This window comes from Callorhinchus milii, unplaced genomic scaffold, assembly GCF_018977255.1.
Source record: "Callorhinchus milii isolate IMCB2004 unplaced genomic scaffold, IMCB_Cmil_1.0 Scaffold12, whole genome shotgun sequence".
Classification (NCBI taxonomy): Eukaryota; Metazoa; Chordata; class Chondrichthyes; order Chimaeriformes; family Callorhinchidae; genus Callorhinchus; species Callorhinchus milii.
The window spans coordinates 14,676,605-14,700,710 of NW_024704753.1; the positions used below are offsets into that span (position 1 = coordinate 14,676,605).

General features: G+C 43.1%; 1 protein-coding gene across 1 annotated transcript in view; it reads right to left on the bottom strand.

The window, feature by feature from the left end:
* Positions 1-24,106, bottom strand: part of LOC103176660 (plexin-A1) — a 223,873-nt gene that overhangs the window by 103,735 nt on the left and 96,032 nt on the right. The window contains exons 5-8 of the mRNA XM_007890334.2: positions 21,872-21,995; positions 20,452-20,605; positions 18,895-18,994; positions 6,760-6,874 (exon numbers count right to left, since the gene is read on the bottom strand). Of these exons, the coding sequence (XP_007888525.1) occupies positions 6,760-6,874; positions 18,895-18,994; positions 20,452-20,605; positions 21,872-21,995 (493 nt within the window). The remainder of the gene's footprint in view (positions 1-6,759; positions 6,875-18,894; positions 18,995-20,451; positions 20,606-21,871; positions 21,996-24,106) is intronic.

Consider the following 24,106-nt stretch of genomic DNA (forward strand, 5'->3'; position numbering starts at 1 on the left):
TTAATCTGAAAATTAGAGCTTGGCCATTTAGGAGTGAAATCAGGAGGCAGTTTTTCCACCTAAAGGATAGTGAAAATCTGGAACTCTCTGCCCCAATTGGCTGTAAATGCTGGATCCATTCACATTTTCAAGACTGAGAGGGATAGACATTTATTAGGTCAGGGTATCAAGGGTTACAAGGCAAGGGCGGGTAAATGGAGGTGAGGTACAGATCAGCCATGATCGTATAGAATGGCCGAACTGGCTCGAGGGGCTGAATGGCCTACTCCTGTTTCTATCAGATATTGTAGCAAACACACACGAGGCCTCAGCTGTGCCATTGTGAGATGCAGTGGTGCCAAGCGGATGCTAAGAAAGTAAAAGCCCAATCCACACACCATTCTCATATAAGCAGAGGCGAGGGAGCAGGTTGAATTGAAGCCTAAAGCTGGCAGGTGGTCTGGCGAGGACCAGAAAAGTGGAATAAACAGGATGCAATTTTCGCACAAATCACTACAACTGTGGCAACAAGATTGGGAGGACATCAGAAGGCCTCTCTGTGCTGCTGCTGGAGATTGCTTTAGAATAGAGCAGGCACAGACATGATGGGCCAAATGGCCTTCTTCTGTGCTGTATAATTCTATAATTCTAGTGTTACCAGATTCTGCACAATAACTCCTAATACACTAACGCACCCCATCCGGTCAGACCTGTCTTTCCTTCGCATCCAGCCCATTACATCAACATCAACAGAAAAGGATCGAGGGTATTTTGTGTCTGGCATTAAGACAGATTTTACAGCAATGTCAGGGCCACTCAAGGCAGGTTATTGAACCTTTCAGAGGTAATTGCACAGCCTGAGGCCTCTCAATGGCCACGACAACAGATCATACTCTGGGAAAGCAACTGGGGGTAAATGCTCCTTTTTCATTGGCTGCATCTGGAGTGCTCTAATCTGTCAAAGCAGCATGATTTATATGTGGAGAAAAATGGATTCTTGGAAGCAAATTGCAGGTCTGTGATGCACTGAACGGACAAACTTTAACAGCTTCACCACCACAACCTATAGATTGCACCGAAGGGGATATTGGTCGTTAGAGCACTCGCCTTGCAAGCGAGAGACCTGGGTTCGATTCCCGGAGAGGGCGAAACCTTGGGCAAGTTTCCTTACTCCACACTCCTCTGTTTACCGAGCAGTAACTAGGAACACGGTTGTTAGTCGATTGGTGGATCGCTTTTCTGGTGGTAATAATTCCTTCAAGAAAAAATAACAATAAATTGGTCACTTTGACTGTTTGTAGGACGCTGCTGAGCGCAATTGGTTGCCGCGTTTCACCCACAAAATATATAGTCAATTTACTTTACAGTATATTCTATGAAGCGCTTTGAGGCATCTCAAAGACGTGGTAAGGCGCGAAATCAAATGCAAGGATTATTATTATTATTATTGGGCACGGACATAGAGGCAAAGGAGTGGAGAGACTCAGATAGAATTTCCCCTTTTACTTCCTATCTACAGGCTTTTCAAACCCAATCCTGCCATTCGCCAACCACCACTCGATTTATCTGGTTTCTTACGCTCTCACTCGCAGTGCAGTGATCGACTCTTTGCTAAGGTTTTCATTCAAAGATACCCCAGCTACTGCAAAACCTTGTGGAGTCCTGTAGCTCAGTGGTTAGAGCACTCGCTTTGCAAGCGAGAGACCTGAGTTCAATTCCAGGCAGAGGGCAAAACCTTGGGCAAGTTTCCTTACTCCACAGAGCCTAATAATAATCCCTCCAAAAAAAAACCAAAACAATAATAAAAATTGGTCATTTTCAATCTACGACTGTTTGTGAGACATTGCTGTGCGCAATTGGCTGCCGCGTTCGCTCACAAATATACAGTCAATTCACTTTACGGTGTGTTCTGTGAAGCGCTTTGGGACGTCCTCCCGACATGAAAAGCGCTATATCAAATGCAAGGATTATTATTATTATTGAACCGTGCAGGACGCAGCACCTTGGAACTGTAACTCCAAGTACTATGGACCTGTTAATCGTTGTTTGACCCAGCTCTAGGAAGGCAGCAAGCAGAAGCAAATTGCCTCCTTTCAAAAGAGAATAAGAATAAGATCGGAGGTTTGTCCTCAGACTGTTGCACTCAATAATAGGTCTCAGGGGACGCCCGTTTCTGGACCCTGGTGAAAGAAGAGACGTTCAATTACGAAGAAAGAGGAATAAGATCACAAGCTTGGACTGGATGAAGAAGACCCTTCAGCCCATCCAATCTCAGCCTTCCAGAACACTCACCATACAATCCACCCCATAACAGCATCAAGCTGTGTTTTTAAGCCAGTCCAGCATCCTGGTTTCTACTACCTTTCCTGTTCCAGTTGTTGCTTATTCTCTGCCTAAAGAAAAACTTCCTGGTATCTGTCATGAAATTGCCCTTTACAATTTTAATTTAAACCCATTTAGAATGTTGTACACCTCGATGAGGTCCTCTCTGAGTCATCTTCTCTCAAGACTGAAGAGCCCTAGCTTGTCTAACTGTTGCTCATAACTCATTCCTCTAACACCAAGCATCATCCTTGTTGCTCTTCTTTGCTATGTTCTTTGTTGCGGTGCCCAGAAATGGTGCAGTCTGACCATAGCACTGTACAGTCCAAGTATAACGTCTAGGGATCTAAACTCAACTGATTTAGCAACACAGCCCAGCATTCTGTTTGCCTGGTTTATTGCTGCCTCACTGTTTTGACATAGCAAGCAACAAATCAATTAAAACCCCTGGATCTCTTTAGCTTCCCCCTTAGCAAGTTCAATCCCAATCATGGAATACTTGTGTTTCACATTCCTGGATCCTATATGTACTACCTTGCATTTATCAGCATAATACTCTTCATTTGCCCATGTGCACACTCTATCAAGCTCTCTGTCGGACCTTTCCTACCTCCTCTGATTCCACCGGTCACTCATTGCATGGCTGTTTGTGGTGTATTGCTGTGCGCAAATTGGATGTCACGTTAGCCACGTAAAGCCTGCACTTTACCGTAAAATCCTGTGAAGCGCTTTGAGAGCATCCATAACGCAAGGATTATTACGATTATTATTATTATTACTTGGAAGTATTGTAACTAATTGTCATCAGCCATGTGTCACACACAGTACTGAGATGAATGGCTAGTCAATATACATGCGTGGCAAAGCACATACATGACGTCAAAATGGTGTCACAGAATCTTTTAAGGAACAACCAGGGATGGCAGATGTTATTTTAATTAAAAAAAAATTAAAAAAAGGTTTCTATCTTTGCTGTCAAAATCTGAGAATGAAATTGTCAGGATTCCAACATCAGCGCTGGAAAAAAATGCATAAAAAAACACACACCACTTTCACTTTTCTTTTCAATTGAATTGCCGGGCAATTAACCTTTCGAGTACAATTTGATAATAGGTGCGCCATTCCCAAACACATGAAAGCAAATCTCCAATTTTTCATTTTATTCAAACGCAAATCATTACTGAAATATTCTGCAGCCTCATTTCCTGGGTCACCCCTCTCACAATGCCAGTGTTCAGGAGGTTTTCAAACTGGTGTGGAGACACCAGGTAATGGAAAATAAAATGAAAGGTTAATGAGTCTACAGTTTATTTGTTCGTCAAGAGTTTCTGCTTTAGACCAGAAGAGACGGGGAGAAAAAGAAAAACGATTCTGCGAGCCTTGCTAAGAGTTTCAGGAAAATTAGAAAAAAAATACAGAATTGTCATCGACTGTGGTTAATTACTATTCAACCCACAGTATTCTGCAGAAACCTCAATAGCTTGCTTTTGCAGTAGAAGTTTGTACATCAGGTGAGAGATGGGAAATAAACTGAAAGGTTAACGAGTCTACAGTGTATTTGTACGTTCATTTCTCACAGCAAATCTAATGTGTGGAAATTCATAAAAGAAACTTGTAAATATCACTCTTCAATGATGTCAATAAATAGCCCCCAAAATGTCAGTAAATGGGAAATACAGACATCTCCATTGAATGAGGTCAAAAAATTGACCCGTGTCGGTAAATATCAATCCCGCAACGTCAGCATTTCACAGGATTTACTGGAAAGCGTAGTGATCGTGTAGTTAAGTGAGTTTAGACAACGACACTGGATGAGGGTGAAAGGTGGCATTGTGCCTGGTGTCTCTGGCTCGGTGTCTGTACCATTCCACCCTAACCCACTTCCCAATGTGAGAACGTGTCTGGATTCAGCACATGGTATGTAATGGAAGACATATGTTCCAAGGGTTTACTGATCAGGAAGACAAATGTAAATGAGTTAGCAAAAAGCACAAAGTGTGTACGCAGGTTAATCAGTCGTTGATGCCTAATACGCTGGGGCAGCACACTGCCCGAGCTATAGGGGTTTTCTTGAGGGGGAAGTGGGCTAGGGGGAGGGGATGGGGGGGAGAGAGAGAGAGAAAAAGAGACTGAGTCATCTAGATTTCTGGAGGGGAAGAGAAAACAATTCCATCTCCACATCCTGCTCAAACCAAATCTCAAGAGTAAGTATATTTCTCATCAGCTCAGAGATCACACCATGGACATTGGATGGCATCCCACCATCCGTTACCAGGCAAGTCATTCACACAGACTGAAATAAAGCATGAGTCCACCACCTGAGTAATGAAGGAATCAAAGTGAGAATCCGTCATATTTGTCCAGATTGGGGCATTGAGTCCAATCTTTGGCTGCTGAGGGTCGGTTGCCCTATTTGAGAAAAATAAAATAGGGTCGCACAAGCAATATTTCTGTATTTCCCCTCCAGAAACATAACGGGTTATTGGAGGAAGTGAGTAGACCAGATGAAATGGAGGGGAGGGGGAGGCTGGTTCCTATATTCGAATTCCAATACTTTACTGCCTTTTGGAACTATTTCACAGGAATTTAATTTAATTGTTAACCGATTCTCTCCTCCTACCTTCAATTACAACCTTGAGTTAATGCCACGCTTTAGTCCAGCTGTAACCCAACTTTGGCTCTAAATTTTTTTACTGGTTCCCAAATCCTGGATCCTGAAAGGAAAATGAGCCTCGACCAAACTGTAACACAGCACTCAAATTTCTTTCACCAACAAGAACGGCTCATGTGATTATCATTAACACAACACATGCGCTCACCTCAATAGTTCAAACACCAGTTACCTGAGGCAAGTAATAAACGAGCCGAACAAGTCAGAGCAAAGATGGAGCAAAGCAATGCAGACTGATTAATTTAACACCTCAGGAAATCTGGGTCTGATTCTCTCTCTCCCTCTCTCCCCCTCCCCCACCACCCGTCCTGTCTCCCTCAACATCGCCTGTGAAAGAGTGATACGCAAACAGGCCTGTGTGCCAAATTAGCCTTTGCTGAGCAGAACCTGAAGAGAGTTCAGTGTGAATACAAATCATTTGATCCTGTTGGCCGCAATCCCAGAGAGGATCAGAGCCTGCCAGAACCTAGGCCTTGATGCTTTTACATCTTCAGCGAGCGCAGTGAGGCTGATGCAGAAGCTCTCCAGAGGCCTCGTTCCGGAGGCTTCGTTGCAACATTGAAACGGAAAACAAAAGTGACATTTAAATATGTCGCACAGATTTATCAAAACGGTAACCAAATCTTGACATGAATGAAAAAGCCTTCGTTTGGACTCAAAAGTTATTGTGACCTTCTCCTGTCGTGGAACCACAGCTGATCTGCACCACGGCAGCTCAACAGACAGACATTTGCACTCCTCATCAAACTGCATTTTGTGCTGTCTTTTCCAGGTGCTCAAAACAGTGCATTTCAAACTATCTGTAGACGTTTATTCAAATTGAACACCAGTATACAATCCATGCAGTGCGGACATGGATACACAAGAGGCAGAAAATTCCAAAGCACCAAAACTCCTTCGCAAAAAATTCTGCTTCAAGTAGAGCATTCAAATAATATAGCTGATGGGAAACTACATGAGCAGTACAAGAAGAAAAATGTCCTTTCATCTTCAGGATCTATCTCCTATTGAGCCATTCTCAAATATCTAGTGAGGCGAGTCTTCTCAATCCAGCTTCTAGTCCACAACACAGACTCTGCCTGTAATAGTACCAACTTTGCTCAATAGTGAAGCAATGGTCACTCATCGGGTATATGAGGGGTAGAAAGAGTAAAGCCTTCTCATGCAATGTGCTTCAGCCTCCAATCGCAGAAGCAGTATGCCAGAATAACATTTTCATCGGCAACCCTTAGAGCTTAGATTGTGACTTGTCAGCTAGTCACAGTATGAGCAGCTGTATGCTGTGGTCTGGAAAGATAGTTTCAGATGACACAAATTTATTTCACGTAGAAAATTTACAGCCCATGCAATCCCAGCATCTGCTACAACTCATTGTGCAACCCCATCCCTTTCTATCATTTAAGACCACATGGTGTTCTTGCAGAGTCGCACTGTGGAGACTGCAGGCGACTGACTGATTGTCTCCATGCCAAGCTTTGAAGATAGAGGTTTTTCACCATTACAATCAAGGGAAAATTTTGTTGCTGATCAACCAGCAATGGTTATCAGTTCAGCCCTTCAAGGCTTAACACATTATTTTAGAGGGTTACCATATAATTACACTTCAATCTCAGTCAACATGCCTAACTCATGAATGTTTCATCAATGGAAAAACTACCAACATTTTTTAAGGTTCACAGAGACCCTACTGAAGAGAGAACCATTGGTGTTAAGACTCAATTAGACACAAACATATAATGTACCGATTCTACCCAAAGGCCAAAAGTATTCAATGTCCCCACTCTTACCTCAGATGCATTCACACGGCCTTCCTGGAAGGAGCAATCTGCAGCATTCTGTGTGCAGACATGACGGTATTTGCACCAGTGACAGGGGAAAGAGCCATTGACACAGGAGAGACAACTGGGGAAAAAACACACACACCACAAAGGATGAATAAATATTGGAAAGATTACCAGAAAATAATGTACAAACTCCAGCTTCACTTGCTTACATCTCTTCAAAATGAGGGTATTTCCTTTTGGAGTAGGGCGAATGGAAAGTTGTAGAGATGCTTGAGATCAAGGAGGGTAAACATTAGGGTAAACGGGGAAGCTGTTTTCCACCAAAATTAAAATATTAATCGAATTACGTCTGTTTGATGTGAGCGAGTTCTCGGAACCCAACGCAAATGGAAAAGGTGATTCCAGAACAGCAAGGTTTTACACGGAAACATCTTTAGGCCCTTGGATGAGGAGGCATAAAGTTTCTTTTGGCCTAAAACTAGCAAGCAACGTCATCTAAATAAAATGAAATAATTAAGAATCGTCAAAGAAGCTGCCTGCCATCAGTTACAAATGACTTGTGTAGAGCAAGAGTTATAATAATAATAAAAATCCTTGCATTTGATATAGCGCTTTTCACGTCTTCTCGACGTTTCAAAGCGGTTCACAGAATATGCTGTTTAGTGAATTGACTGTATATTTGTGGGTGAAACGCGGCAGCCAATTAGCTTTGTATTACTGTGACTCTCAGAGAACGCACCAGCCCTATCACAAAACAGCACATGGCAAACAACCAACTACTTGAATGCAGCTTTTGAGACTTCTGCAAAGCATTTCAGGCCAGTTGGCACGGTTGATGGTATCACCTGAATCCCCCAATCAGTTTACACAGTGCTATTCTATTCTCTTCTCTCTTATGCATACATACTGGGCAGGGGTGCAGTAGGAGGAGAGGAGGCTCATGTAGAGTATAAACACCAGCACTGACTAGTTGGTCCGAATGGCCTGTCTTGTGCTGTAACATTCTATATAATTCTATGTACTCAAATGTATTATTCTAGTTTCATTCTTCACATCTCAGACTCTAAGGATAATCCTTGCGTTTTGCCCACAAAATATACAGTCAATTTACTTTACAGGGTATTCTGTGAAGCGCTTTGAGACATCTCGGAGATGTGTTAAGGCGCTATATCAAATGCAAGAATTATTATTATTATTATTATTTGCCTTGCCACACTGAGAAGTCTCAAAACAGTTATTATGTAAAGTGTAGTGACTGTATTTGTAGGCATACTGCAAATATGACACGCTGTAAAACTCAGGACATCCACCGCTTGAGCTCCCTGGGCTAGGGAGGAGATGAGACAAGAGAAAAGAAAGCACACGGTGTCACCATTCACCTGACTTGTGACCTCTCTGGTGTCTGTGTGGGCACCGGTTGAATACAGGAGCAGACTCTGATATCTCCTCCAAGGCCGAAAACTCTGACAACCACTAGTCTATGCTCACGCACAGGTACAGCGGCTCCTAAGAAACTACCAGAAGGCTGCCATCCACAGTCTTCAGAAGAGGAGTGAAAATGGGGAAAGGCAGAGAATTAAGGTAATAAGAAGGCTGAGAACAGTGAACTCACGGCAGCTGAACTAACTGTGAAAGCCGTGCACCCTGATGTTTCTCCACAATCACTCCTCGGGCGACGGATGCCAGCACCGGATAAATCCACCAAAGAGCTGACATCAATAAAATGTAAGCCACTGACACTGGCCATCAAAACTGGAAACTATTGCAGACACATTAAGTGCAGTTTGATCAACAGCATTCCCGCCTCTGCCACTGTAGATCTTGGCCTTCATACAGTGGAGGGGAGAGGCCTTATTATTGGAAGATGCTGGAAGCTAAGAGCTGACAGTTGCTGTTTTAGCTGTCATCAGCATTCTGTCAGCTGTCGTTGAGTAATTCACAGGATTGTCCTCTGCAGCCTCACCTGTACACAGGTTATTAGTCAGTCAGAGAGAATAGGCCAGTCATAAGTTTGTTTCCCTCCTTCCCTCCCTCCTAGGTGTTTGCACAAGGCATCAACTACCTACTGCCTTATTCCAGGTTCCTTCTGCTCTTTCTTTACAACAGGCTTGAAGCACAAACATTCCCTCGACCACCCCAAAGCCTTTTATCTCTTCAGAAGCTCCCCTTAGACACTCAATACAGAACCCTCCACTATCCTGACGTCTACGTCCTCGCATCTAGTACTCAACTTAACTTGCCATGGGTTTCAGTGCCGTCAGTTTGCCAATGTTAACAATTGGCATATCCTCATAAGCCATAAGTTCTTTGGTTTTACCAAAGAACCACTGCAAAACAGAATGAAGTCCAGTTCTCCAACAGCATCAGAACCTGTTCCCAAATGGTTTGAAAAGCAGGGGGTGAGGAGCACCAGTTCATATTGGACGCTAGGTTGGAGGGAGTGTTAACTGCAGACTGGGTTAATCACCATTATATGCCCTGTAGTCAGTCATTGTTCAAGAAAAGATGAATCTCTCACACAATCCCCCCCACCCCCACTGCACACACAACTAATATAAATGAATGCAATTTCCCAAATCCAGAACCTTCAGCAGCACGAGTCCAGATATTGAAGCATAATGCAGGTATGGGATTCTGAGATACATTTTCCAGACTCTCTGGCATTACTTGTAAATTGAGGAACACTTAAAAAGTTGCATCCTTTTACTCGACTGGAAAAAAAAACGAGGCTCATCAACAGATCAGTGACTTAAAATTTGTGCTCAGCTTGCAATCTTTACAATTTCATGATTAAGCCTGAATTTTGCCAAATGACAAAACCTTCAGTGACAGCTCTTTCATCAGTGGCGAGTTTGCTGCCAATGTCAGCCACTCCCATACAGCAATGCAAACAGCCAACACAAACTGACATCACTCACTGGTGTTAGTGCAGCACTCCCATTTGCTAATTTGACTATTACATCAAGGAAAAATCGGCCAAAAATACATTGTGTCCATATGTTAGCTCTTCGCTGGAGGAATTAGAGATTCAGGCACAAGCTCTAAGTCACTTCTTGGTTATTGTTCCAACACCAACAGTATTCAAGTGCCAAACCCCTTCCCTTCTCCTGTCTGGAAGATTTATACAGATTACAAGAATCAATGAGAGCCAAACTATTTGTGGCTAATCTAACCACAAGAGATAATAAACAAGTCCCAACTCCTCTGTGTCTCTCCCTCCTTCTAACAATGAACTGTTATGATGAAGAGATAATAATAATCATAATCCTTGCATTTTGATATAGTTTTTCATCACATCACCGAAATATCTCAAAGCGCTTCACAAGATATACTGTAAAATGACATGACTGTGTATTTTGTGGGCAAACTCGACAGCCAATTACACATAACTATGTCTCACAACCTTGGAATGTGTGACCAATTTTATCTGGGAGACTGTCAGCCAGGACATAAGGAGAAGCTCCCTTCTCTTTTAAAATCTTTTCTGACTCGGAGAGAGGCTAGTGCGCTACCAACTGAACCAGGCTGACACTTGGTAACCAGGTTTCAGTATACACGGCTCACCTTAACCCAGAGAGTCGTCCAGGACTCACGAACATTCAAAAACATCACAGCAACTGTTTCTGGCTCTTTTGACAGAGCATTAACAGTGAAGAGCAAATGCGATGGGTGGCTCAGCTCAGTACATACTGCAAGTAATTGATAGCAGACAAAGAGGCTATTCTGCCAAACTAATCCTCACTGGTGTTTATACTCGATGTGAGCCTCTAATACAAGAAAGAGGAAGGAGAAATTCCATAAAAATGAATGTTTCCTAAACTCTCTCTTTCCCTGGAAAAGTCTCTCTGGCTGGAAAACGTATGAACAGAGGGTTAGGACAAGATTGAGCCGCCTATTGTGATGCTCCCTACAGTCAAACAGACTGCTAGCCTCATTGCCTGGACTCTAACACGAGGAATAAACAGTGATTGAGCTGCCAGTGTGCAAGGAAATATGCCTCAATAGGGACGCGCTATCTTCACCAGATTAGAGGAAATTGAAAGAAGTGAAAGACTGCAAACTACTCCAAACAGAGTCAACGTAGAGCTACGTTTCACCAACTCCACCACTCTTAGCAGTCAGGAGCTTGATCGAGTTAAGCAGAAAGCAAGCGAACACATAAAGGCACGTTTTTTCAGGTGCCAAAGTCCTAAGCCTCAGAGCTGCTGAAAGTGGCTGATAATTTCTGGCTGAAGGAATGTCTCCTCATCGCCCGCCAGCTAAATAAAATGTGAGATGAGATGGCTTTAATGAATATAGAAAAACAAACTCGCTGCACATGATGCCCCAGAGAATACTGATAGCTTATTTACGGTGGATTCCTGCCCGAGGGCAGAACTCAGAGAATACAGTATTAATACGTTCTTCCCTCAAAATAAGCAGCATCACAGCGGCCAACAGGGTTAGGCTGATGGGCTTGGTTTCAAAAATAAACAAGAGGAAAACATTGGGACACAGTCCTTTCACCTCTGAGCTCCAATCCAACCCAAGATGAAGACAGGCAATTCTCCTCTTTCTGTTCGCTGCTAGGATCATGCACTTTCCGTTTTCGGATAGTTGAATCCAACCCTAGCTAAGTTTCCCCAATCCTTTTTGTACTGGCTTTTCTGACCTTGATAAGCAAACTCATCCCATTCTATGCTGGTCAGCCAACCTTAGTGGTGTCACTTTGTGTAGTCTTTTTCCTTCGAAACATGCCATCGACGAAGTTATCCTCTGTCCTCCATCCTTCCCTCCTGTATTAAAAATTCAGACTCTACGACATGCTCTCCCAGGAGCCAACGACTGTAATTCACTTGTCCACGATTTCCGTCTTGTCTTCATCCTACTCTTCATCTTACAACCCAAAGCCCTTAAACATCCAAGTCTACCTACACATACCTGTAACCTTATGATTTATTTCATCCTCTCTCCTACTCCCAGTGCTCCAGCATGTCTTGTACTATGATCACTGAGAACCATCGCCCAGACACCGTGATGGTGTGTCCCTTGCCAGGCTCTCACCACTCATCAACATAGAGGCTCGTTCTGCCCGTATTTTAGTTAAAGACAAAGAAATGAGATATTAATATGAACAACTGTCATTTAAAGAGTCTGGGAGATTAACCACCCATATGGTCGGATTTCAACTGAATTATGATGGACGGTTAAAGTGATTATTCTTCAGAAATCATCCTTTCGTTTTTTTTTAAAAACTGCTCCAGCAATAAAGTTTCCTTTAAGAGGATTACAGGCTACAGTTGGATTTAATAATGAAACATCACGGTTTGAGTCCGTCAGTTTCAGGCAGCAATGCATTTAAAGGGACACTGCTCCAGCGAGTCTACTTAAAGGGACATCGTTCTCGCTCAAGCCATCTTTGGGATCTGCTAAATGTGTGAGATCCGCTTCATGGCTGGTACACTGTAGCGGTCATAATGGTGTTATTTCAGGCCGTTATTCAAAGGGATATTACTCCCGCTAAGGCCAGATTCACGTGCTGAAATAGCACCATCAAGACCACCCTACAGCCTACCAGCCAGACAGCAGTTCCCATATCCGCCAACAACTTTGTCATATGACATGTGCGCACACAATGCCCACACACAACCACACAACAAACACTCACCCACACCCAATACACCCACCTACATACACAACACACGCCTCACACACTTATCCACACACAACACATTCACCCACACACAACACCCACATTCACTCACCCATACCCCACAACGCTCGAGGGATTTCCACATGAAGAAACATGGGAAAAAATTATAATGGGAGATATTAACTGGCGTTTATGAATATTCCCGAACACCCGATATCCAATCCCTGGCTACGTGCTTACCTGGGAAATGATAATGGCCAGCAAAGAACTGAAGTGTTGGGAAACAGGCACACAAATAGACTCAGTTAAAAATAAAACAGTTTTGTGGTTTAAGAATTGTTTGAGGTACAGTACAGCTATATTAAACAATGCGGCCCTTATGTGATTAGCAACAGGCACTCCTCTTAGCCCGTTCACGTGGGTGAACCCGAGAGATGTGCCATGTCAACTGAGGTATCAGAAGACGGACAAACATTTTTTCGGAAACCGCTATCTCTGGTATTTTTATTGAAGGGATTTGTAAGTTACAATGTTGACAGATCATGTCAGTGCAAATCATGTTAGTGCAAATTCCATTGGGAGGGTGTGTTGTCCAGGTGAAGAGTGAGCCTCATACAGCAATGAAGTCAATCTCTCTCTCGCTCTCTCACTCTGAACCCACAAGCAGCCTCTGACAAGGCTGACAAGGTTCATGTGAGAGCACTGACACAACAGGAGTCGAGGCAAAGGTTGCGGCCCTGAGCTGTGGGTACAACAAATGATAAGCACCAGAGTTGCTTCTTGTGTAAGGATGACCCAGCAAAACAAACACTTGTGTTCTTCTCAGACAGGGGCAAGTTCGAGATACTATGCAATTTCAACCGCACACGGAAAATGGCAAAGCATTTTAGACAGAGCCTGCTTATGTTAAATCCTGTAAACATGGAAGAGGTTTACATGGGAAATGTGAAGCTTGGAGTGTACTTGCTCTTCCACTCACCCCATCTCTGTTTTTTTAAACGCCAACCCATTCTCTTAACTGATGTTTGTGCAGTTCCTGAGCCAGGCAGATCCACAGTAATTCAGGGCACTGTTGATGATAACACAGCCCAGCCTGGCTCATCGGAAGGATGGGAAGGGCAGACCAGTCACTGGGGATAGGTGTTCTTCCCACTCAGCTCCTGTTAATCCTCTAAGCCAAAGTCCTAAAGGGAATATGGTCCTTGATGGACAAGCAGCAGGAAAGCTTCCAGACAGGGCTATCAATGGCAAGCTATCTGGTTTTAGCTGGATAGACTCCAGCAGTACCCCAACACACACTCTGGGGTCCCCAAGCCTTAGCTCTTGCCAAACTCCACTTTATACATCACAGAATTAGGTAAGCAAGGAGAGAATGCACACTCCATTCCAATAAATATCTTGGGAATTTCCACGTAGAAATAGAATGTATCGAACTCTGCATACTCAAACAAGGTGATGGGTTTCTGCATGTGTCAGACACCCGGCTGACCAAAAGAACATGGGATCAGATACTGAGCCCCTGGGGTGTAGAAGAAGATCTTGAGATTACCAACAAGCACAGTCGAAGAGGTGAGTTTTAAGACAAGACAGATTCTCACATAAATAATAATAATCCTTGCGTTTGATATAGCGCCTTATCACGACACAAAGCCTCAAGAGGCTAAAAGTCTCCAATGTATTTGTCTGGCGAGGTACAGGTGACATTCCCCCCCCACCACTATCGCTCTGAGCTGCCCTCCTTCAATCTCTCTCTCAGTGGCTGCTCTACTGCAAGGAGAGATCGAGCGAGAGAAAAAGAAATTTGGGGACAATTCTGAAACGTAGTTTTCTTTGACTCTGAACGTGACGCGTGTATCATCCTTAGCTGCCTGTCTGCTGCACGTTTATGTCAGAGATGGAGAAACACATTTAATTTACAGACGACACCACAAGGCTTGTAAAGCTTTCTCCATTTCAGCAAGCTACCAGTCTCATCAACCGTGTCTTGCCTCCAATCCACTGCAAATTTTTTTAAGAAATAAAAATCTATTTTTCCTGTCACGCGATGTAAAATCAATTTCAAATTTCTTCAGTGCGGGTGAAATAAACATTTGTTTTTACTTTTGTCATCGAACACGAGAAGGGAGCACTTCCAGGTGATTATGATATTATTATATCAAAAGCAAGGATTGTTATTATTATTATTATTATCATTACTATGGCACCTTTCACTCCAGGAAGACACTGAGGTGCTGGACAGTCGAGGGTTGGATTTGGGAGGAGTGGGGGCGGGGGGGTGGGGGGGGTGGGGTTGGAGGGAGAGATATCTGGGGGCACGGTCAAAGAGGAAGGTCTTGAGATGATCCTTGAAGGCGGCAAGGGAAGAGACACTTGGGATGGGGTTCCAGAGTGGAGGCAGAATGCCTGAAAGCCGAATCGCCAATGGTGGGCCAGGCAGGTGGGGCTCGTGAAGAAGGCCAGTGCCTGCCAAATGGAGAGCACGGGCTGGTAAGATTTAAGGTGGTCTCAGAGGTAGGGTGGGGTATGACCATGGAAGTTAAATGTGAGGACGAAGATCTTGAACTCAATCCTCTGGAGGAAGGGAAGCCAGTGAATGTTCACCCAGCATATGTGCCCGTAGCTCACAGCTACCCAAGCGTCAATTAATAATAATATTAATAATCCTCGCATCTCGTGCAGCACCAATAACTTCGAAACAACAGGAGGAATTGTAAAGTGTTGTATGTTCGCTGACAAATGCACAATTTGCGCAGAGCAATGTCCGTTAGCCACGAAGTGAAGGTCTAGTGTTGTCTGAGGGAAAAACCTGGGGAAAAACCTCCTCCTTTTTTCAAACAATGCTGCAGGATCTTTAACGTCCACCTGGACGTAGGTTTAACATTCTGAAGCGCTCCTCAACAGTAGGCTCTTTAAGCAACTATCACTGGAAATGCTCCCGGGCAATTAATTGAATGGCAAAGGCTGCAGCCACCAAAAACAATACACAGGCGCAACTGTGTGCGCTTATCAGATCCAATCCTGGTCTCTTGAAAAGTTGCCGACAAGCTGTTAATTATTCCTAACTTTATTCGGAGGAGACGAGCACGTTCTTGGGGAAACTGCGCATTTCACAGAAACCAGGAACACTGTAAATCCAATTAGCTCATGTTTAATCTCTCTGGTTTCAGATTGCACACTTTCCTTTTATTAGAAGAGAAAAAAAAACACTGAATAATAAACTATAGCCCAAAGCCAAAAACGACTTAATTTTTTTTAATCAGCGCAAGCTTGTCTATACGAGGGACTGGCATGTCAAGCCAATCTTTTAAATCCGATGCTTCTTTATAAACATCGTGTGTTTATTAACATGCAAGAGAAGATGTTAATTGGTAGCTTATTAATACGAAAATGTATTGAATTTTTAATAGCAGCTGTTAATTAACACTGCAGCTTGGTAGCTTGTAACATCAGTATTGAGAAGTCTTTTAAACAAATATTTTCTTTAATGTTCAACACAGATCTTTTCTATCTGTCAGGTACGTGAATACCTAGCAGCTCTCTGCCCTTGCTCTCCCCATCCCAAGATGAGCTGCCATCGAATTTGCAGTGAAAGCAGCTTCTGTATCCCTCAGTCAGCATCTCACTGACTCGGGTAACGAAAGATACATTTCAGTTATAATGGGTCACTGGAGGTTCCACTCTGGTAAAAAGGAAATTCAGTGTAATATTGATAAAGGACAAGGAATGTTTCGAATGTTGGTGCTGAGATAGTCTACATGTTCAGGAGTGTGAAATGCATCAGTGCCACTTATAATATATATAATATACAATAATAATCCTTTTATTTAATATAGCACCTTATCACGTCTTCGAGACGTCTCAAAGCGTTTCACAGAATATACTGTGAAGTGAATTGACTGTATATTTTGAGGGCAAAACGCGGCAGCCAATTGCACACAGCAGTGTCCCACAAACAGTCGTGGATTGAAGTGACCAATTTTTTTTTTTTTTTGAATGAATGAATGAATGAATGAATGAATGAATGAATTATTACTTCCGGAAAAGCGATCCGCCAATCGACTAACAATCGGATTCCTACTTAACGCAAGGTAAACAAAGACGTGTGGAGTAAGGAAACTTGCCTAACATATCGCTCTGTCGGGAATCGAACCCAGATCTCTCGCTTGCAAGGCGAGCGCTCTAACCACTGAGCTACAGGACTCCACTTGACTATAAACAAGCAACCCGCTGAAAAAATACATCTGTGGAAACAACCCGTGAACACAGGATCAAGCTCGCCTGAAAGAGCAATGCGATGAAATATACTGGCTTCACTCACTGACCAGCAGCGTGCGTGAAGAACACTCACGTGGGCGAGATAGGGGATGTGGTGCCTATGGAGCGTTAAGCCAGCTTTGGTCAATACCTTCAGGAGCGAAGAGGGAAAAACTGAACGGAGGTTTAAAAACTTAAGGATGCAAGGGTGGCGAGCGGGCCAGGAAAGGTTGGGATCGAAGAACTCTACTAAATGGAAATTAATCCCTAGCCAATGAATGTAGGAAGCCTTTGTACTGCAGCACTCACTGAATCATTGATTGAAATCAAAGAGAAAGTGCAAATCCATTTCACACAGAACTGATTAACTTGTAGAATGTGTGCCTATCTCTGGTGCTATTGGACAGAAGTTAGATTGACTACACTTAGTGATGTGAGGAATTAAGAGCTGGATAACAGTGGGAATATCTTACGCGTGGATCAGGAAATCTATGCAACGGTAGGCACTGCAGTGAAGTGAACGAAAGTCAGCCGCAGTCAGCTGAATGATTTACTTTATAAACTGACAATATTACAGGCATTCTGAGAGAGTCAAGTGCTAGATAGGACACGGCAGATAAAGGTGAGGCTGGGGTGGGGCAGGGCAATCCGGAAAGAGGCAGGGAGCGGAGAGGCGGCAGAGACAGGCAATGAAAAACGTGTGAATATCCAGAACTCAAGACGATGGAATTCCTCACTTCCCTCTGTCAAACCAACCCTTTCAAATTCCAGAATCGTCTGCATAGTGCATCTCTCCTTCGCTTCTGCTTATTTCAGCCTTGCTGGCCTGGCTGCACTATGGGACCTGTCCTTTAAACCAGGCTTCTCAATTAAAAAGCAGCAGCATGTTGAAGCTGTCAGAATGTACCATATGCACAGGATGTTTCTGCAAATACAAATGAAAAGGACTGGGGGGGTGGTGGTGTAGGGGGAGCACAGTCAGCAAAGATAGGATCACTCTGGAGATATCAAAGAGAACCTCAATCATGTTAATGGCAGTAACATCTGGACCAATGTTACAGTCGGGCCAATTCTTTTTGATGTAAATTAACCAAATGGTTAAGACTGTCAGACCCGATTAAACCATGGTTACTTCAAAGGAATACAAGAGCGATATCAAGATAATCCATAACAGAATGCATGTCATTGAAGTGCTACCAACGAGACTCCTGGCATTGTTCAAATATTTTATTTATTAAAAAAAAAGCCATAGCTCAGAGCAAAATTAGAGAATTCATAATGGAGGATGAAAAGTATATAACATGTAGAGCAAAGAGTATAAAGAGAGATCGTTTTCCTATTATGCCGTATCATTTAAATGTAGCTTGTCAGCATCCACCTTTACAGTGCCTTATACTCATCCTGAAAGCCAAGTAAAAACTCCCTTCTCAATACAATTTTATTGTATACATCCCAATACATCCCTGCCCAATTTTAGTGTCAAACAATTTCCATTGTTCGAGATTGTGGAATACATTAGTGATCAGAGCACTCGCCTCACAAGCGAGAGGACCCAGGTTCAATTCCCAGGCAGGGCGAAACCTCAGCCAAGTTTCCTTACTTCACACACCTCTGTTCACCTAAGCAGTAATTAGGAACCTGGTTGTTAGTCGAGTGGCAGATCATTTTTGAGGGATAATAATCCCTTCAAAAATATAATCATTTGGTCACTCAATCCACGACTGTTTGTGGGACATTGCTGTGCCAATCGGCTGCCTCGTTTCACCCACAAAACGCACTTTACAGTGTTAGAATATACAACAGTATATTCTGTGAAGCACTTTGAGGTGTCTCGAAGGCATAAGGTGCTATATCAAATGCAAGTATTATTATTATTATACGCACCAGACGTTGGTCATAAACTCCTACTCCAGTGGACAATCACGGATGAGATTAATACCACTCCTCACTGGTCTCCACTGGCCTTACCTTCTGCTCAATTCAGAACATTTTTCTCCTGAAGTTCGTGATTGAAGCTATCCTAACCACAGTGGGTCAGTGTCAGAGTGGCGTGAGTAGTGCTTTCGTCTCAGGCGAAACTGTCCAACCAAACTGTTCCCCACGATAAAAGGAGTAACTTCACATTTATTAACACCATGTTGTCTTTCTCCTCGCTCCCCCACCCCGCAACCCCAACCGTCTTCCTCCCTCCCCCACAGAAACATAACTGCTTGTTGGCGACCAAGAAAGCCCAGAACAATGGGAATACTTACGACTGGTGAACGCTGCAGTTGTAGAACACAAAATCAGTGCTGGCAAACTTCTTCCCAGTTTCTTTAGATTTTAGATACAGCTTCACCACCCGCTTGTCCCCTGCACAAAGTGGAGATCACAAGGGTCACAAAACAGTCTCACCAATTAAAATCAGTGACACACGCACAGCTCTAAGCAACACTCATCGCACATAAACAATAACGCACGTTCCCAAAAGCATGATTTGATATCCTTCCCTGTTCAGCAGAGTTGCTGGCTAATGAGCTGACAGGTTGTTGATCAGCACTTCTTTTGTCAATTTCCTCAGGGGACGGTCAAGAGTTTTTGAAGCAAGATTAGTATCAAAGACAATCTGAACACCAGGAATCACAATTTCACACCTCCACTGTCTGTACACGCTTTGCAGAAAGTTTCTCTTATTTTCTATCATCTTTGAGCGACAGTCAGTGAATGTAAATGGGGGCAAAGCTCTCTCAGGATTCACAAAAATGCCCGATGGAATGGGATGGTTTGGCTTCCAAGACTGTTGATGGGCAAAATGCTGTTCTGATTATTATTTTTATAATAGACGCAAGTAGCTTTTTAAAGAGACACATTTTTAAGGAATCCTAAATCTGTAATTCTCTCCCCAAAAAGGCTGTGGATACTGGATCCATTCATACCTTCAAGACTGAGGTGGATAGCTATTTGTTAGGTCAGGGAATTACGTACCAGGCCAGGGCAGGTAATTGGGCTTGAGGTACAGATCACCAATGAACTTAACAGAATGGCAGAACAGGCTCGAGGGGCTGAATGCCCTACTCCTGTTTCTAAGAATGGAATTAGTGGAGGGGCCATGGCAGAGATAGGAGACAATATGACAAAAGAATCCGGAAAAGTTAAGACCATTTGTGAAAGAGAAATAAATCCAACAAGAAAGGGCAAGCAGCAGCAAGATTTCATGGATGAATCAGGAGCTAAAGACAAAGATGAATTCTCCGAAAAAGACACTAGGAGTCAAGAACTTGATGACTGGGACTCGCACAAAGCTTGTGGAGGATAACTGAAATGGGTATTAAAAGCTTTAAGCAGGAAATAGAAAAGTGGATTGTGGAAACGAGCAAAAGGGATCAAAATCGTTCGCCTTTGAACATTACAATAAAGAACCCATTACTTGTCAGAATTTAAAATGTTTGACATTAGCAATTTACTTTGGGGATTTACCTCAAAAGGAAATTAATTATCTAAGGAATGGAAAGCCAAGAAGTAGGGAGAGATAAACGCAGAGCTGGAAAGCCAAAGGGAAAGGAGAGAAAATAAATTTTAAAAAATCAGCCTCGGAGAGCACACGAGTGTGACATTGACATTGTTGGAAATTTTCAGGACCCAAGATCGGACCACTCCATGCATCCCGCAGAGCAGTTTCACCAACAAAATGGAGCACGGGTGACAACCGATGCTGTTTACACACGAAACACCCGTGAATTAATTCAGACGACTTTGTGATCCTTCAGAGCAGACCCAATGCATCTACTGTCACCTTATCAGCCCCATTGAGCTCAGGCATCTGGACTTACCCTGGCCTCTGGTGATGGGGATAACTTCTCTGGCAGATGGGGACCTGCAGTAGATCCTCCCGTCCATTATTCGTCCCTCAGTCTCTGTGAAATCCTCAAAGGAGCAGTTGACCCCAGTGGACAGATTAGGCACATTCCGAGCTTGCAGCATCAACTGTAAAGAGATGGTTGAAGCACATAAGACACCAAGAATACTAGAAAACTTTTGTGTTTTTTTTTCTTCCCTTATCAAACTTATTATTATTTTTATTTACTGATCTGTCCCTTGGCCTGAATCACTTTTTATATTCCTGAACTTACAAGGGAAAGGAAATGATGCCAGATCGCACACGGGAATCAGTGGAATACTCGGCAGAAGCAGGGCAAATAGTAATTACTATCACTAGGGCAGAGCAACACACCCGGGGAATGAGAGAAATGGTAAAATCGCATTAAACCATGTTTTAACTTTTAATCAACTAAAAATACCCAATTTCAAATTCTGTTAGACTTTGAGGATACAATCTTTACACAATTAACGCAAACATACGAAATGAACATATTGAGTAGCTGCTGCTGATATAAGACTATATTGAATGACTGCTAATACCAGTCTATACAGAGGAGCCACTGTTAATTTCCTCACGTGTTTTGTTAAGATAATTAAAAAAGAATCTATGCCAAACTCACCAGTTATACAAAGTAGGTGACTTTACCCAAGAATTGTTACTTCAACAGAATTCGGCTGAGTGCTTTTTTTCCTCACTTATAAAACAGTGCGATCCTATTTCATTGACATTTTAGCATCTAATTCCAAGTGAATTGGTCATTGCACTTAAAAATCTTATTTTGAGACATTTCAGCGTGACAGTATGTGAAGGACGAGTATGAAAAGACATAATCCTGAGCAGCTCCGCATTGTTTGGCATTGTATTCCATCTTTTTTTGGTCATCTGATACCTACAGAAATCCATCACCATGCTTCAGAGTGTCCAAACCAGACAAGAGTTCCACACCTACATGTATGCCACTACTTGGAAATGTCCCTACGTCTGGAACAGAATGCGTACCCTCTCTCTCTCTGGAGAGACACACCCTGCTTACCTAATTCCAGACAATATTAGGCACAGGTTGGCAAGAGCCGAGGCTTGGGGAACCCAGAGTATGCACTGGGATACTGCTGGACTTTAACCAATTAAAACTACATAGCCTACCATTGAATAGATTGCTTGGGATAGATATATACCATAATATTACCTGCTCATTAAGTCAGTTTTGACTTTTCCACATAGGGTCGGTGAAGTGCAGTTTTAGTGATGGGGTGGGGGGGATCTATGGAATCGTGAACAAAGGCCTGGGACCACACTAGCCCTAATCATCTCTCTTTTTCACAACAAATAAATGTCAGCCTCTGAAGAGTTTCGAAAGCTGGAGTACTCACCAGGACAGCAGACATAGTGACCGAGATGTTCATGGGATGCACACTCAGTTGGACGCACATGCGTAGGTTTGAGGTGAAGCGTTGAGCCTCGCTGGCCCGGTCACACTTGTCCCTGCGAGAGCATCTGAAGCAAGATTAACATCGTTAGTCACACACCATTCAAAATTAACAGTACTAACATCTCTACAGACAAATAACAAAAGTCACACAAAGACGAGCTTTGGGCAACTGCTGGGTGGATACTTGGAAGAGATATAAACTGAGGTCAGGTGGATAAATATGCCACAATATTATTTCAGAGAACAGTTACCCAATGTCCTCGCTAATATCCTCCCTTACCAAAATTCAAAGAAATTTGTTGATCGTCCATCTCACCGTTTGTGTATTGATAATGGAAAAGATTAGCTTCTCTTTTTTTTGCTTACACAGCAATAGTTAATTCAGAGTAACTCGCCTCACGAAGCATTTGAGGACTGTGATGTGATAAGGTGCTGCATGAAATGCAAACTTTTTATTTCAATTAACTTTTGCTTGAAAAAAAATTGGGATTCTGCCTCTGACTCATTCCAGAATATTCTTCTTCTAAATTCTTTAATTCCAATCAAACACTCTCCCTCCACCAATTATACACGTACCATGAACAGGAGTCCTGTAAATTATTTTAGGAATAGGACACTTATCAGCTAAAGAGCCAACACTTGGCCCAGTATTTGTGTGATACGAGCTTGGATAATTACATTTTGCATCTCTTCATTTGACAAATTCAACACACTTCACTGCTAACACATCTAAAGGCTGTTTCAATCTAACTTGCTATAAATAATTAAAGAAATCAACGCATGACCTGAGGTGGAGCTCTGCCCAACATACATAGTAGCTCCAACAACCCACCTCATCAAATCCTTTCAGAATAGTAAACCCCTCGATCAGGTGCCCTCTCAATCGTCTCATTTCCTGAGAGAAAAACTCTAAGCTGTCCAATTTTTGATAGCTGTATCCACTCATGCCCGGTAAAATCCTTGCACGCCTATGTTGTAATCTCTCCAATGCTACAATATTCCCTCCTGTGTGTGTAATGTGGTGACCAGACTGTGCGAGGTGCTTCAAATGCAGTCTAGCCAATGTTTTATATAACTAGCATTACTTCTCTACTTTTGTAATAATATAGAATAATCCTCGCATTTGATTCAGTGTCTTTCATGTCAGGAGGACCTCTCAAAGAGTGTCACATCACAGAATTACTGTAAAATGCAGTGACTGTATTTTGTGTTCTGCCTCCGGATATAAAGCCGAGGATGTGATTTGGGGATGAGCTGCTAACCTCACGTGTTTCTGTGACGATTATCGTAATTCACCCAATTCTCGAAGGCTGTGTTTGCAAACAACGATGAGTGGCTCCATCAAACAGAATGGGAGGTGGGGTAACGGATCCAGCCAGCGAGCCTTAAAGGCTCGTCAGCATTATCCCACCGTGTGGAACCTATTCTTTAGAATGGAAAGGTTGTGGGGGACTTTACTTCCTTCAAGCTACAACCAATGCAGTAGTGAGTTTGATGTGAATGATGCGCTGCTGAGATAAATTGCACTCAGCATTTCCTCAACCTAGAGATGTAGCCCCGGACTCTCACCCTCTCTTGATGGTATAAAGGCATCAGTTAAGAAACTAGCACTTATTGCCGACTAAAAAAAATCTCAGATGATGCGTTTACTGCCTGAAATGAAGTGAAACTCAGCCAACTGAGATCAGCAGGGTGCTAGGTTCCAACTCCAATGGAAGCTGACAGTCTGTGTGACACTCAATGGACATGTTACAATGACCTTGGTGTTTCTTGGGTGGGCTAGAAAAGTGGAAACCTCAGTCAGGTATCAGCACACCTTTGCTGTCCAGTCGCTCTCACTGGCAAAAGGTTCACGTTAGGGCTCACCCAGGATCAAACAGCCCAGTGATACTCAGTGTGTGAGCTCACCGGAGAACAGTGGCCAGTTGGACAAGGTACCGGTCGGTGATGGCTTGTGGAACTTTACCTCAGACAGGGACAGTGTCCTCTGAGGAAATGAACTGAAGCAAACAAAGCAAAAGATGTATTCACCAACAGAGAGCACAGGATTGTGCTCGAGGAGGATCCAGGCCTATGGATTTGATTAAAATGTCAAGAGCAGCTTTTCTGAATGATATCATCTCTTTACGTCGAGGCATATGGATTAAGCGAGGGACTTTCTACGGAGGAATTACAG